This window comes from Lactuca serriola, chromosome 4 (assembly GCF_051521515.1).
Source record: "Lactuca serriola cultivar US96UC23 chromosome 4, Lser_US96UC23_V15, whole genome shotgun sequence".
Taxonomy (NCBI): Eukaryota; Viridiplantae; Streptophyta; class Magnoliopsida; order Asterales; family Asteraceae; genus Lactuca; species Lactuca serriola.
The window spans coordinates 132,015,043-132,028,852 of record NC_136411.1 but is presented as its reverse complement, the minus strand read 5'-3'; the positions used below and the strand labels follow the sequence as shown (position 1 = coordinate 132,028,852).

The 13,810-nt window shown below is 34.1% G+C and overlaps 1 protein-coding gene and 1 long non-coding RNA gene across 2 annotated transcripts; both read right to left on the bottom strand.

The window, feature by feature from the left end:
* Nucleotides 1–8,468: 8,468 nt before the first annotated feature.
* Nucleotides 8,469–10,579, bottom strand: LOC145100359 (lysine histidine transporter 2-like). Its single transcript, XM_079037661.1, has 7 exons — nucleotides 10,345–10,579; nucleotides 9,811–10,197; nucleotides 9,336–9,729; nucleotides 9,146–9,251; nucleotides 8,961–9,052; nucleotides 8,767–8,835; nucleotides 8,469–8,633 (listed from the first exon to the last, which is right to left on the bottom strand). Exons 1-7 carry the CDS (start codon nucleotides 10,512–10,514, stop codon nucleotides 8,535–8,537), a joined length of 1,317 nt encoding a protein of 438 aa, XP_078893787.1. The 5' UTR covers nucleotides 10,515–10,579; the 3' UTR covers nucleotides 8,469–8,534.
* A 1,854-nt stretch (nucleotides 10,580–12,433) lies between these two features.
* Nucleotides 12,434–13,465, bottom strand: LOC145100358 (uncharacterized). Its single transcript, XR_013704993.1, has 2 exons — nucleotides 13,208–13,465; nucleotides 12,434–12,596 (listed from the first exon to the last, which is right to left on the bottom strand). It is a non-coding gene; the product is annotated as an uncharacterized LOC145100358 (long non-coding RNA).
* Between the last annotated feature and the right edge of the window lie 345 nt (nucleotides 13,466–13,810).

The following is a 13,810-nucleotide window of genomic DNA, read 5'->3' as shown; positions in this document are numbered from 1 at the left end:
CACCTACTAAATGACCTAGCTAGCATCTATATATAATGGACTTGGGCCGACCTTGGGTTTACGGACGTAAACAGGCTTACGGCCGTAAACTACTATCAACACTACCAAAACTGTATATCGACACAAAAGAACCTATTACAAAAAAAGCCTAGATCAAACCATTAATTGGACCCTTCAAGGAGTGTGTATAAAATTCTATTACTCCTAAGATGTTTTAGTTGTTATATAAATTGAGTTTGATGTTCTCTTCGTGGTAATCAAAAGGGTATGTTTTAGGTTTACCGACCATCGCGGTCACTCCAAGGCATGTGATAGTTGTATTATGGAGGAAATGTAGTTGATCAAGCTACATTCGCCCCTTAATACAACTGTGAACAGTCCTAGCTTAACCAAGATGTGAGGATCATTTTGTTTGATTTGGTATTATGTTCATTTTCCTAAGTCGCACAAGTAAGAGGGTTTATTATTATCTTTTTTTATTCAGAGTTATTTAGTCCCTCTTTGGGTTTATAGTTACATATCAATGTGTGGTTAGATATGTCAGTTCACTATACACAGAGCTCTGATACAAACCTGTCACACCCCCGAACCAGACGGCGGAAACGTCTGGGGGCTGGCGTGACTATCAATTGAAGTATCGTAACAATGAATATAAATGAAACAAAAACATACATCACCAACATTACATAGCACAACTGTCATTGTTCACATCAAGTACATTGTTTACATTACATAATCCCAAAATATTAAGTGTTTGATGATTAACAATATCACAAAAGAAACTTTCATTACACACTTGACGCTTCCTCATTCTAAAGGTTACCTGAGAATACAAGTTGTTTTGAAAACGGTCAACATTTATAATGTTGGTGAGTTCATAAGCATGTTTGATGTAAAATAGTTTATGCCGTTTGTAAAACCCATAAAATTCGATATTTTCTGTAATAAAACTGTTTACGAAAATGTTGTGATGATCCCATAAGTGTATGTGCATGTGATTTAAAACATGTAAAAGGAATAACTTTCATATTTGTTCATTGTATAGTAGATAAATGTTTGTAAACGAAATGAATATCATTGTTATCCCCGGAAAACCTGAGATTTTCCGTTTTAGTTAGTACAATGGTTTTGTATTATCGAGTATTCACTTGTACGTTCACTAGGTACGAATTTCCCTTCCCAAAAGATGAAATGAGTAACGGATCTCGGTGTGGGTCGTTATAACCATACATCATGATGACTATTTCGCCTGCCTTAGCATTTGTGAAAATGTCAGATTTGATCAAGATTTTGTCACCCTAGACTGGACGAGTCTAACTGTAGCGAACGACTTAGGTGTAGGGGAGTCACCCCCGTATAGATCTATACACAAACTCTCGCTCTCCCTCCAGGAGACTTTGATTATAACCACAGGCTACGCCCAAACACTCCTTGGTGCTGAACAACGTTTCTCACTAAATCCAACTGATAGTTTATGAATTTGAATAACCTTGTCCATACTTGTTTAATGTTTTCGTGAATATGAAGTAGGCCTAACAAACATGAGTGAGGACCATGACGGACCGTAGGTCATGTATGTTATTCTAGGCCTATGAGCATGTGACGGGCACGTTAAAGCCCATTAAGTTCATGATAAGTATTTGGGACCACATTAGTAATGCAAATGGGCCACTGAGGCCCAATAGAATTTAAAAAGCTAATGAAGGTCTACCAAACACATAACTGGGCCACCAAGGCCCGATAAACATTTTATAATTATAATGGGCCTAGAGATTATGAAATTGGGTCACGAATGCCCAATAAGCACAAATAAGGAAGAATGGGTCCAATTATCGTATCATGTATTTGTGTCTCTATATAATTTGTAACATAGGATTTGTTTTACTTTGATTATTTAGTTAGGAAGCAAAATCACCCGATGTTCGATTTATAACGACGATATGGTTTAATATATATATATATATATATATATATATATATATATATATATATATATATATGGGTTATAAATTATTGTATTCTTGACATATTTGATCAAAAATGTTTATTTGGACATTTCAGCCCGTTCCTCATCAAAAGTCACAATTTCAGACCCTTTTAAATAAAATGACATTTTTAGGCCTTTTAAATGAAAAGTGACATTTTTGGTCCTTGAATTTATTCTCTTGGCATTTCGGCACAAAACATTTATTTAGAATATGATTTCAGCCCAATTTATAACTTTGAACATTTTCAGTCCCTTGTTTACAGAAATTTACAATTTTGGCCCAATATTTCGAAACTTTTACATTTTCAACACAAAATCCAAAAACTTTACATTTTTAGTCTCGGATTTAAAACTAATGCCATTTTTAGCCTCATTATTTGTTTATTTACTGTGTTGGCTTCAACTTTAACTGTCAATACATTTTTATCCCAAAACCTTCCATTTTTCGCAACTTTGGGCCCATAAATCCGTGAGGCCCAAATGTAAGCCCAATAAGCCCATTTTTATGCTTTTGACCCTTAGAAAGGTGCTATTTTCATCAAAGTCAGATAGTTATACAAAAATACCATTATAACCCTTTTAGATCCAAAAATATCATATTTACCCCAAACGTTTGTTATTTTTGCAAAAATGGCACTTATGAGGATTTTAGCCTTGTTATCATCTTTTAATCCTAAAGATTCTTAGATCTTCAAGGTAAGTTGTTTATTATGTTATATGTTTATGTATTCTTCACCCTTCTACCATAAATTTCGAGATATAGCAATGTATTATCATATTATCACAACACAAATCAAATAAATCACATAAACAAGCATACACACATAGATCAACACATGAGACTTGTATTCTCCCCCAAAAACCATGCAAAAATCAAAAAGAAAGGGGGTATGAACTCACCTTGGGTTCGTGGGTTCGGTTTTGAAGAGAGAAATGGAAAGATGAAGTGATTTTTGGCCCTAGCAACTTCCTTGAGTAGATCTCAAACTCAAGAAGATTTCTAATAGTACAAACATCAAAAATTTTGTTTAAAGGAATGATCTAACAAGAGAGTGAAGTTATGAAGCTTGGATGTGTAAAGACTTACCAAAGATTGAAAACACTTGATGAAGACTCTTGAATCCAAGCCAAATTTTCGAGAATTCCTTGAAGGAAGGAAGGAGATGGCCTTAGAGAGAAATGGAGAGAATTTTTGTGTAGTGTGTGTGTGGTGTGTCTTCGGCCGAAACAAGAAGAGATGAGGGAGAAGAGAGAGTGTGGGGTGATAGGTCAATGGATGTATGTGATATTTGCATGGTTACATGGGGGATAATGTGGAGGTGGTACTCCAAAGTCAACTCTCCTCTTAATATCTTCTTTTATTTTTTATTTTTATTTTTTGTTTTATGCTTAGGTCGAAATGGGCTAAGGAAGGAGAAAGGAATCACTTTGGCCCATTCTTGCCTAGGATCGAGTTCATGAGGCCCATAAGGAAAACTTATGGCACATTGGGCCCTTAGGGTAGCTCATGGCCTAATTTTTGTATAAAAGAATTAATTTATGGCCCATTAGGCTCATTGGATTTGTTATGGTACCATAACGCCCAAAAAAGGTGAACCATTCCATGTTTGGCCCAAGATGGCCCAAAAGGTTAAGTTTTATGATTGTGGGTCCAATTAGGGCCCATTTGAGGGTTCTAAGCCCAACATAGTCAAATTGGAGGCTTATTGGCCCATTAGGCCCAATAAGAAAATTATGGTCCATAATGAGCTTAAACCGGGATTTTTAGGGTTTTCAACTTTACTTGATGAATCTAGGTTTGAATTTGTTTCCATAGGTTGAACTTCACGCATAACATAAATTAGGGTTTCGAGTTTATGGTAGATAATGTTTACAAGAGTATCGAATTTCCTAGCTAGAATGCTAATTGTGACAAAATAGAAAAATAAAAAGAGGGATTTGTTTAAATTTAGTTAAACGTAATTAAAACTAGCTAACAGAAACTAAAGTAGGGTTAAACTATAATTTTTAAAGTGTCTCCACTTAGACTCAAATTCTCTAATTTTTTATATGGTTGATTTTTTAGAAGTGCAATGGATTTATGTCGTCAATTATTGATTTCTATAACGATCAATTATCTCAGTCGGATTAACTAACCCTAATAATTATAAAGACAATTAACACAATGATAATGCTATTAACTATCTAAATATATAACTAGTATTAAGTTTGTATTATGAGAGATATGATCTACTAATTAACCTCAATGGTCATGATAGTTGCATGCAATGGTCATCTAATGCAGACATGCAGTCTTACTCGTTATAATTCATAATTATATTACCTAACTCTAGGATTTTGTCCATCATTAGTCATAACAGTTTAATGGTCACAAAAAACATTACGATTTAAGTCAATATAATCAAATTGATCCTTTAAACTGTATAAAGCTCAGCCATAGGTAAACAAATAAGAGCGTTAACACATAAGGATTGAAGATCAAACAAACATAGTAGATAATAAACTTAATAAATCCAAAGTAATAATCAGATCATTGTATTAGCGGTTCATCTACATCTAAACAAAAATAAAGGGTAGTAGCCCATAATCATGGCTAGAAAACAAAAAAACAAACATATTGGAATTGCTAAACATTGTAATAAAGTAAACGGAATGTTGATATTATGATTCCAAATTGAGATCTTTAAATATGATGCTTTAGTGGTGTTCTTCATCTTCAAGTTAGGTTTCGGTCTTCAAACATCGTAAGTTTTCTTCTTGCACATGGATACATATCTTCTAGAGTTGAGGAGAGGGTTTATATATATATATATATATATATATATATATATATATATATATATATATATATATATATATATACTAGTTTATAATCCGTGAAAACACGGTTACAAAATTAATTAAATTTTTATAGTAAAAACTCAAAATTATTAATTAATTATTTTAAAAATAAATTAACAATTAAGAGATTTTGTTTAGTTATAAAAGTTTTAATCATTGATTTAAAAAATATGTGAAGTTATATCATTTTATAAATTGTATTAATTTTTTTTTTAATTTTTATTCTAATGTTATTAGTTTAATGTAATTAAAGGAAAATTTTAAAATTTAAAGTTTGAAATGGAATTGACAAATGGCATCCATTAATTATGAGAGAAGACACATAGCAAAAGAAAAATAAATATATATTAATTAGGAGGCCTAATAGGATGACACATGTCAAAAGGAGAATAAAACTATTCTTTTATTAGAATAGGGATATATATATATATATATATATATATATATATATATATATATATATATATATATATATAGGTTCAAATGTGGATTGAAATCTATTGTGTGGACGTGTGGATATTTCTATTCTATGAGAATGAAAAAGAAAATATGTTGTTTGGTAATATAAGTACATTCAATCTTACATAACTATTGTCATTATCACGCATTCTCACTATTTAAGTCATCTATAAGGTTATTATAGACTTTTTTATTGTTCTCATTCTGTCAGAATGTTCATTGATTCGTATTCTGTAAGAATGAAAATGAGTAAAAAAACAATGTGTGAGAACAAAAATGAATAAAAATTAGTAAGAATGCATGAAAATGATTATAGTTGTGTAAGGTTGAACGTATTCACATTAGCAAACAACCTATTCACTTAGTAATTCTCATAGAATAGCATTGTCCACACGTTCGCACAATAGTTGTCCATCCACATTATAACCTAGCCCTATATATATATATATATATATATATATATATATATATATATATATATATATATATATATATATGTGTGTGTGTGTGTGTGTGTGTGTGTGTGTCGCGTCAACACCTCATACGCAACACTTCCATGTTGTAGACTTCGAGTAATACACATATTCAACAAGGACCACGACGCGTTCCATAATCCTACACGATGTCTCTTCCGCATATTATATATATATATATATATATATATATATATATATATATATATATATATATATAATATGCGGAAGAGACATCGTGTAGGATTATGGAACGCGTCATGGTCCTTGTTGAATATGTGTATTACTCGAAGTCTACAACCTGGAAGTGTTGCGTATGAGGTGTTGACTCGACGCATATGCTGAATTTTATTTTTATCTTCACTTTGGTCCTTATCAACTCCAATCAACTCCACTCAGCTTCCTTATTCTTCTCAAGTATGAATTTATATATAAAATTTGAATTCACAGCATATTAAGTATCATTTATCTTCAAATATATCCATTAAGCTCCAAATATTAAGATAACCACAAAATAATATATATATATAACATAGCAATATCATATTACTAGGTCCCTTTGATGTTGGGCCAAAGTCCATACCTTCTCTTGAAGGGTTGGATTAAATGTAGTTAAGGCCAATACAATTTAGATGTTTCCTCTGTCTGACCATACCGATTTTCCTTGAATTCACATTATCTTTAGCGTCTACAGATTCTTTGTCTTCTCCTACCACATACGGCATATCTTTCTCCAAATTTTCCACCTGCAACTTCCAAAGCTGTTATAAGAACCACCGAAGACCCATTTGCCATATTAGAGGAATTTACTATAGTCTTCACCCTAAACACATGATCTCTATTCCTATCATATTTACTACCCATCTATGAAACTAGAGCTTCTTCCAAATCATCTTCGGAACTGTGGTTAATCAAGTTGCAAAAAACAGTATCAGAGCCATAACCAATGAGCGTTTGGTTTCTTCTACTACTACATTGTTGTATCTACAGCAGTCTATTAATATCAACATTAATTAGTTGATCCAACGGTCATGATTTGTGAGAATGCCTTCTTTATGCTTCTTTGTTCAATTGAGAGATGTTGTCGTCCTCAACATCAACAATAAAGCCACATACCCTAGAAATCTCATCCAAGTTCTTTTCAATCCAAACATGCAATTGGATGTCAAACATGGAGATCTTCGCCAGTCTTTCTCACACTCGAGACCTATGAGACTAATATGATAGCTTGTTAAACTAAGGTTTTGATGGGCACTCAGTCAAGACTCAACCAAACCATTGTTATTTAATGAATGTTGAACAAACATCCTACCATGTTAGGTTAACTAGATATGGGAAACTTTGAGCCTCCATGAATGAGTCGGCATTTTTTAGATTGGTGTACTTCAGCAATCTCATCTAAGTTCTTTGCCATCCAAACATGAAAATGGATGTCAAACATGGAGATCTTCGCCCGTCTTTCTCATACTTGAGACCTAGGGGACTAATATGATAGCTTGTTGAACTAAGGTTTTGATGGGCATTCATTCAAGACTCACTCAAACCAATGTTTTTTAATGAAAGTTGAACAAACATCCCACCATGTTAGGTTAATTAAATATGGGAGACTTTGAGCCTCCATGAATGAGTCGGTGTTTTTTTAGATTGGTGTACTTCATCACTTCTCAAATCAAAGAACCTTTGTCATGCTCCTTCATCCCTTGCGGGGAGATAATATTAACAGGAAGAATATCTGGCTTTTCCTTTACAAATCCCATAGACTCCTTATCTGTGGATTTACTATACCCACTCGAACCCCCCCCCCCCCCACACACACACACACACACACGTTTAATGCATATGACATCTCAATTCGTTTAATTTCCTTGCTCGTCTATTAGGTTTTACAATGAAACTTTTCAATCGAGTTTCACCCTACGAAGATGGTTGGTGTTCCTTCATTATCTTTCATGATTGGCTCTAAAACATAGGGAAGCCATCCAGATGTCATCCAATCTTTGTTCAAATCTCTTGATATCCCTAACACCAATGAAATGAGCAAAAATAAGTGAAATTGATCCTGACCATACTTACTGCATTTTTCTTCTTTGTGATGAATACATCTACAATATTTTTATATACAAAAAGTCTTCCAAAGACATTTTTGGTTCCATTCCTTTGAGAAGCCCCCCCACCCCTAAAAGTCTTTATTCCTTGCGTTTATTGGCTCACTCTTTTCAGTCTTCTACCACCATCGCTGCCTCCAATGCTCGTTTGTGCATAGGTTAAAGTTATCGGTTAAAATTAATGAATGTTGCAAATTTTGTTTTTCAATGTAAGAATAAAATTGATATTTAGAATCCAAAGGGTTTATTCAATACATAAAATAAATAAAATTGTGTATACACTATGTAGACATACATCATAGTGCTTATTTATATACACCGTATTAACCCTAAACTTTTTATTAATAAAGCAATGACACTTATATTGTTAAATAATTGTCTGATGATTTACAACAAAGAACAATATGGCAACCATTTTCTTGTGGTGAGCAAATTATTCTGAAATATGATCCAGTTATTTTGTTTTATTTTTCAAATCGAAATAAAAGACATCTCTTTTTTTTATAAATAAGAAATTAAAAAGATTCAAGCATAGAACTAGACAAGGAAATATGAAAACCTACGTAAAACGAACTTAGCTAGGAAATGAAATCATGACACAAACTTCTAAAATAATTAACTTAATTTCAACCTACATATTCTAAGAAAAAACTCCATATCTTATATTAATCAAGAGTAAAATCTGTAATCCTTCGCTTGCAATATGATTTGCCGCAATGCTCCGATCGGGGCTAAACACATCAGCAAGACCCCAAGAATTATGCATATCTGTACCAAAAAATCAAAACCCAGATAATATATAACTTCATATGGTTCTAAGAGAATTCATATATTTCAACAGTTTAGGAACCTTATTGACCAAAACCCTTCATGAAAAATGAAAATAGTAATAGCCACTTACCCAATTTATAAACCAAGAAAGACCAAACTTCTGGGGCTTTTTGATGGCTAGCCACATTATACAAGGAAGCTGCAGGTAAAAAAAAGCACACCAAATTACCATATCAATATATCATCACTTTAATTTTGGTTTGATATGATTGATAATATATTCAATTGTACACACTGTATAAGAATGAACTGAAATGTACTCACAAAATATGTAGTGGGAGCAAAAGCAAAGCCTCCAAAGAAACCCAAGAGCCCTCCAAAAAATGGGAATGTTATCGCAAGGAACATGGTCAAGGCTGCCCAACATTAACATCACTTAAGCACTATGCCACTATATCAAAATATCTCCATAAATATAATCACCGAAAAGTGTTATATATGAATCTTACCAACATAAGAAGTTCTTGACACAAATCGTAGGAATTTGGTGGGCTTAAATTTCATCTTTACAACCAAAAAGTACTCCACCATATCAAATACCGGCATTGCAAAAACCTACAACATTGATCAGATAATATACATAATCAGCATATATAGAAATTAATAGGCATAAATAATGATCAGGACTATGGGAAATACCTGATAGCTTCCGATAACATGAATAACAACAAATAAGTTTGCAATAGCAACAATAACAGGAGGACGTTCAAGTGAAATTAGGACATTGTCTTCAACAGTGTTACCGAAAACCCAGTATCCGATCATTGCTACAGGAAAATAACACAAAGCCACCACAATATACGCGAAAACAACCCCTCTCCACATGGGTTTCTTGGATGGGGTTTCAGGTGTCGAAGGGATTGTTGCTTGAATCTCCAAAACAACGTTATGGCCAGCAAAGGCAAAGGCTACATCGCCTAATGCGCTCAAGAATCCAAACGTTTGGCCAGTGGTGGTTGAAGCCTTTGGCGTATACTTAATATCGGGTTGAGTCCCTCTGCGTACTGAAGCTATCCATGCTATCATTGAATAACTGCGTACATGTACAGTCATAAGTATCAAGAAAATATTTATATAAATTAGGTTTCACATGTAAAGTATTTGACGCATGTACCAGAATGACATAATGGCGGCAAGGAATGAAACGCCAGTGATGGAGTTGAAGTTGGGGAGGTGGGAGAGGAAGAACTGGACAGCGGCGAACATCATGATGTAATAGGTGGTTTTGATTGGTGAACCACCGTGAGGTGATAAGGTGTCAACAGCTTTCTTGAGGGACTTGCCGCCGGTGACCATGTAGACGATGTTTACACCAACCTCGACGGTGAGTTGTTGCGGCACTACCACCCAAAGACCGAGCTTCTTGCCAAAGGCTTCTTGGCCTAGCTCGTGGTAACGATCGAATCGTTTCCCAGGAACACATTCATGCATCTCCACCATTTGCCATAAGGTGTAGAGAGTTATCACCCATGATAAAACCATTACAGTAATTCCAGGACCCCTGAAAAGAACACAATTAATTGAAGTTATAGCCCAACATGAAATAAAGATTTGGTAGAACTTTATACTTTTTGTATGTATATACTCATGATGTGTTAAGTAATTAGGTTTAGAATAAGAAAAGTTCATGAAGAACATATATATGTACCATCCAAGTTCGGACATGGCGTAGGGGAGGCCGAGAACCCCAGCTCCCACCATGGCGGTGACATTGTGGAAAGCGGAGTACCACCACTTAGCATTCCTAGACGACGTGATAGGCAGCCAATCGTTCAACGATTTCTCATCATCGGCTGTCTTTGTTGTCGCAGTTGCCATGGTTATAGAGAGAGAGAGAGAGAGAGAGAGAGAGAGAGAGAGAGAGAGAGACACGAAAACAGCAAGATAACTAAGGAAAAGCAGAAGTTTGTTACTTAAAAGCGCTTTGTTAGGTTTATAGGTTTGTTGATACCATTATACATAACGTTATCCCAATCCAATTCGGATTTTTAAGATAACCTAATTATCCACATAAACTTATATTTATCTATATAACCATATCCTTCTTTTTAAGTTATTGGCCCAACATTGCAGTATATATGTACTCAACATGAAAATAAATGAGTTTAGGTTGAAATTTATGATGTTTCAACACATTAAATAAACGGGTCTTGTTCGGATTAGTATTTAGGTTCACTAGTCAACCCTCAACCCTTGTAATTTTTTTTATTTATTATTGGTAAAGTGTATTATTGTTTTAAGCGGCTCCTCCAGAAGATGAAATTAATATTTAAGTTCAGACAGCATATGTGAATCCGAATTTGTCCATGATCAATTTGATGCAAATTTATACTTTCCTGATGTATTAAATGGTTTCAAAGTATTCGGTTTACCAAATCATAAGTTGGTTTTAAAATTTGGTGTTCCAGTAATGTTACTGAGAAATATTGATCAGAAAAACGGTTTATGTAATGGCACAGGACTACAGGTGTTATCATTGGGCAAACGTGTTATTGAGGCACGTATAATAACTGGAACTAATATTGGAAACCGGACTTTTATTCCAAGAATGTCTTTAACTCCATCAGAAGAAAAAAAAAAGATTCCTTCAAATTCACAAGAAGACAGTTTCCTTTGGTCGTATGTTTTGCAATGACTATTAATAAAAGTCAAGGACAATCGTTATCAAAGGTTGGTTTGTTTCTGAAAGATCCAGTTTTTTCACATGGACAATTGTATGTTGCCTTATCTAGAGTTCAAAACAGAGAGGGATTAAAATTATTAATTTTAGATAAAGATGGCAAACTCACAAATAAAACTTTCAATGTTGTTTATAAGAAAGTTTTGCGAAATTTGTAGCCAACTTTTTTGTAGCATATTTTATTCATTTTTAGCAAATCACACTTAATACATCATATTACTTTATTTATTTATAATTACGTATTGTTATATTTTATGTTAATTTCATTACACACATTGGTAATGCATCATCTGCGTATGTCCAACAACAATCATCCACCAAAAATAAGGGTTTTTAAAAATCTCAATTTCTAATTAAATACTTACCATTTAGTTTGTAATTAAATACTTACAAATCAAAAATTTATTGAAAAATGCAATATTACAATTCGTAAGTTATCAAAATTAATGAAATATTATTTTATTAAATAATTCATTTTTTAATTCAATTAAAAATCAACATCCATGGGTTCAACGGGTTTTAACCTAGTTTATCTATATAATGATATCCTTCTTTTTAAGTTATTGGCCCAACATTGGAGCATATGGACTCAACATGAAAATAAATGAGTTTGGGTTGAAATTTATGATCTTTCAAACCGTTAAATAAACGGGTCTTGTTCGGATTAGCATTTAGGTTCACTAGTCAACCCTCAACCCTTGTAATTTTTTTTATTTATTATTGGTAAAGGGTATTATTGTTTTAAAGCGGCTCCTCCAGAGGTGGTTCGCCATTTGGTGAGAGGTGGTTTGCCATTTCATGAAGACACAAAGACATATTGCCTTGCATTTGCAACGGGTCAGCCCGCATATTGGGCACATCCTATCATAACGGGCCTAACCTCACGTATCAATGGACCCAACCCATCATACAAATGGGCCCATGTGACATCCCCAAAATCACGGTCAGAAAAGACCGGTTTGTTTATGCTTTGTTTAAAAATCAGAGTTACATTTTAAATGAAAGTGTTGCGGAATTTGTCCCAAAACAAAAATATGATAAAGATTTATCAAAAGCATTTCCATAGAAATGTATTTCATTAAAAGACTCGGGATGTCATGTTCGTACAGATCAAAAGCATAAACAGTACAATATAAGCCTTACTACATTATTTCATATCTACAGGCCTATATCCGTAATCCCTCGTCCAAAACATCACATCTATGCTCATACGCCACTACCTGTAAGACATAAAACTGAGTGGGTCAGGCTTGGGAGCCTGGTGAGCACATAGGGTTTTCAACCCACAATAAATAAGTTTATTAATTTCATCGATCAACAATAACCCGATTACCCGTTCCCGTTATCCTCACTTTACGTCCCTAAACACCTATCATAAGGGACCTAGCCTAAGGATCATCATCGGGACGGACACTACTGCTAAGGGGATTCCTCAGCAATAAATGTCCTAAAGGCAACCATGTGGGGGATGGAGTACACCGGTGAACACGTCGTTCACAAACACCTACATGTTGCGAGCCTGCTAGCGTTCCACTGGACTGTCTAGAAGAGTCCGTGGTCGTCATCCATACTCCGCTAGATGACAGAATCAACAACATCAACATCGAGGCCTCTCATCATTTTATCACACATCACCTATTGCATCTACCCATGTTTTACCCCAACATTTTCGTAGATATAAAATACATATACAGTTTAAATCATTGAAAACATGTATAACAACGTTCATCCAGCATAGATAGCAAGTATTCAGATAATATGCACACATAGCACGTAATTTATATAAAATACTTCATATTTATGTGTAAGCTGAAAGTAACTATGCACTCACTTGTTAAGGTGATGATTCCAAAATCGGGCAGCGCTTGCTTCTAACGATTCTATTTTCCTTCGACGAAACCTAACATTATTATCGCTAAATTTTAGTCTAATATTTACCGTGACCAACTATTAGTCTTAGTATTATTATTATTATATAAGCGTTAAACAATATTTTCCAACCACTATGTACAGACAGGGGCCAGACATAAAACACCGGAGGGCAGGACCATTTTGGCATATAGCACTTCTGAAATCCAACAACCCTATGCGGCCCTTTAAACCAGATTCCCCGTACCGCGAGTAGTTAAAAAAAAATATTATAACGACACTTATATAAGTTATAATAATAGCTCAAATATTTATTATAAGTTCATAATAACAATACTAATTTTAAATATAAGCTATATTAAAATAAGGTAAGCATAACTTACTTACAAGGGGGTTTTAGCTAGGAGTCGGGCTCTGCAGGGGCAGAACTTCGTCGCTGAATCTTTCTAAGAAAGATTCGTGCAGCGCTTCAGCGCTCACCTTACTATACTAAGCTACAGAAAGAGAAGTCGAATCACGAGGGACCGAAATGCTCGGGGGATAAGGAGAGAAAGACTCTTGAATC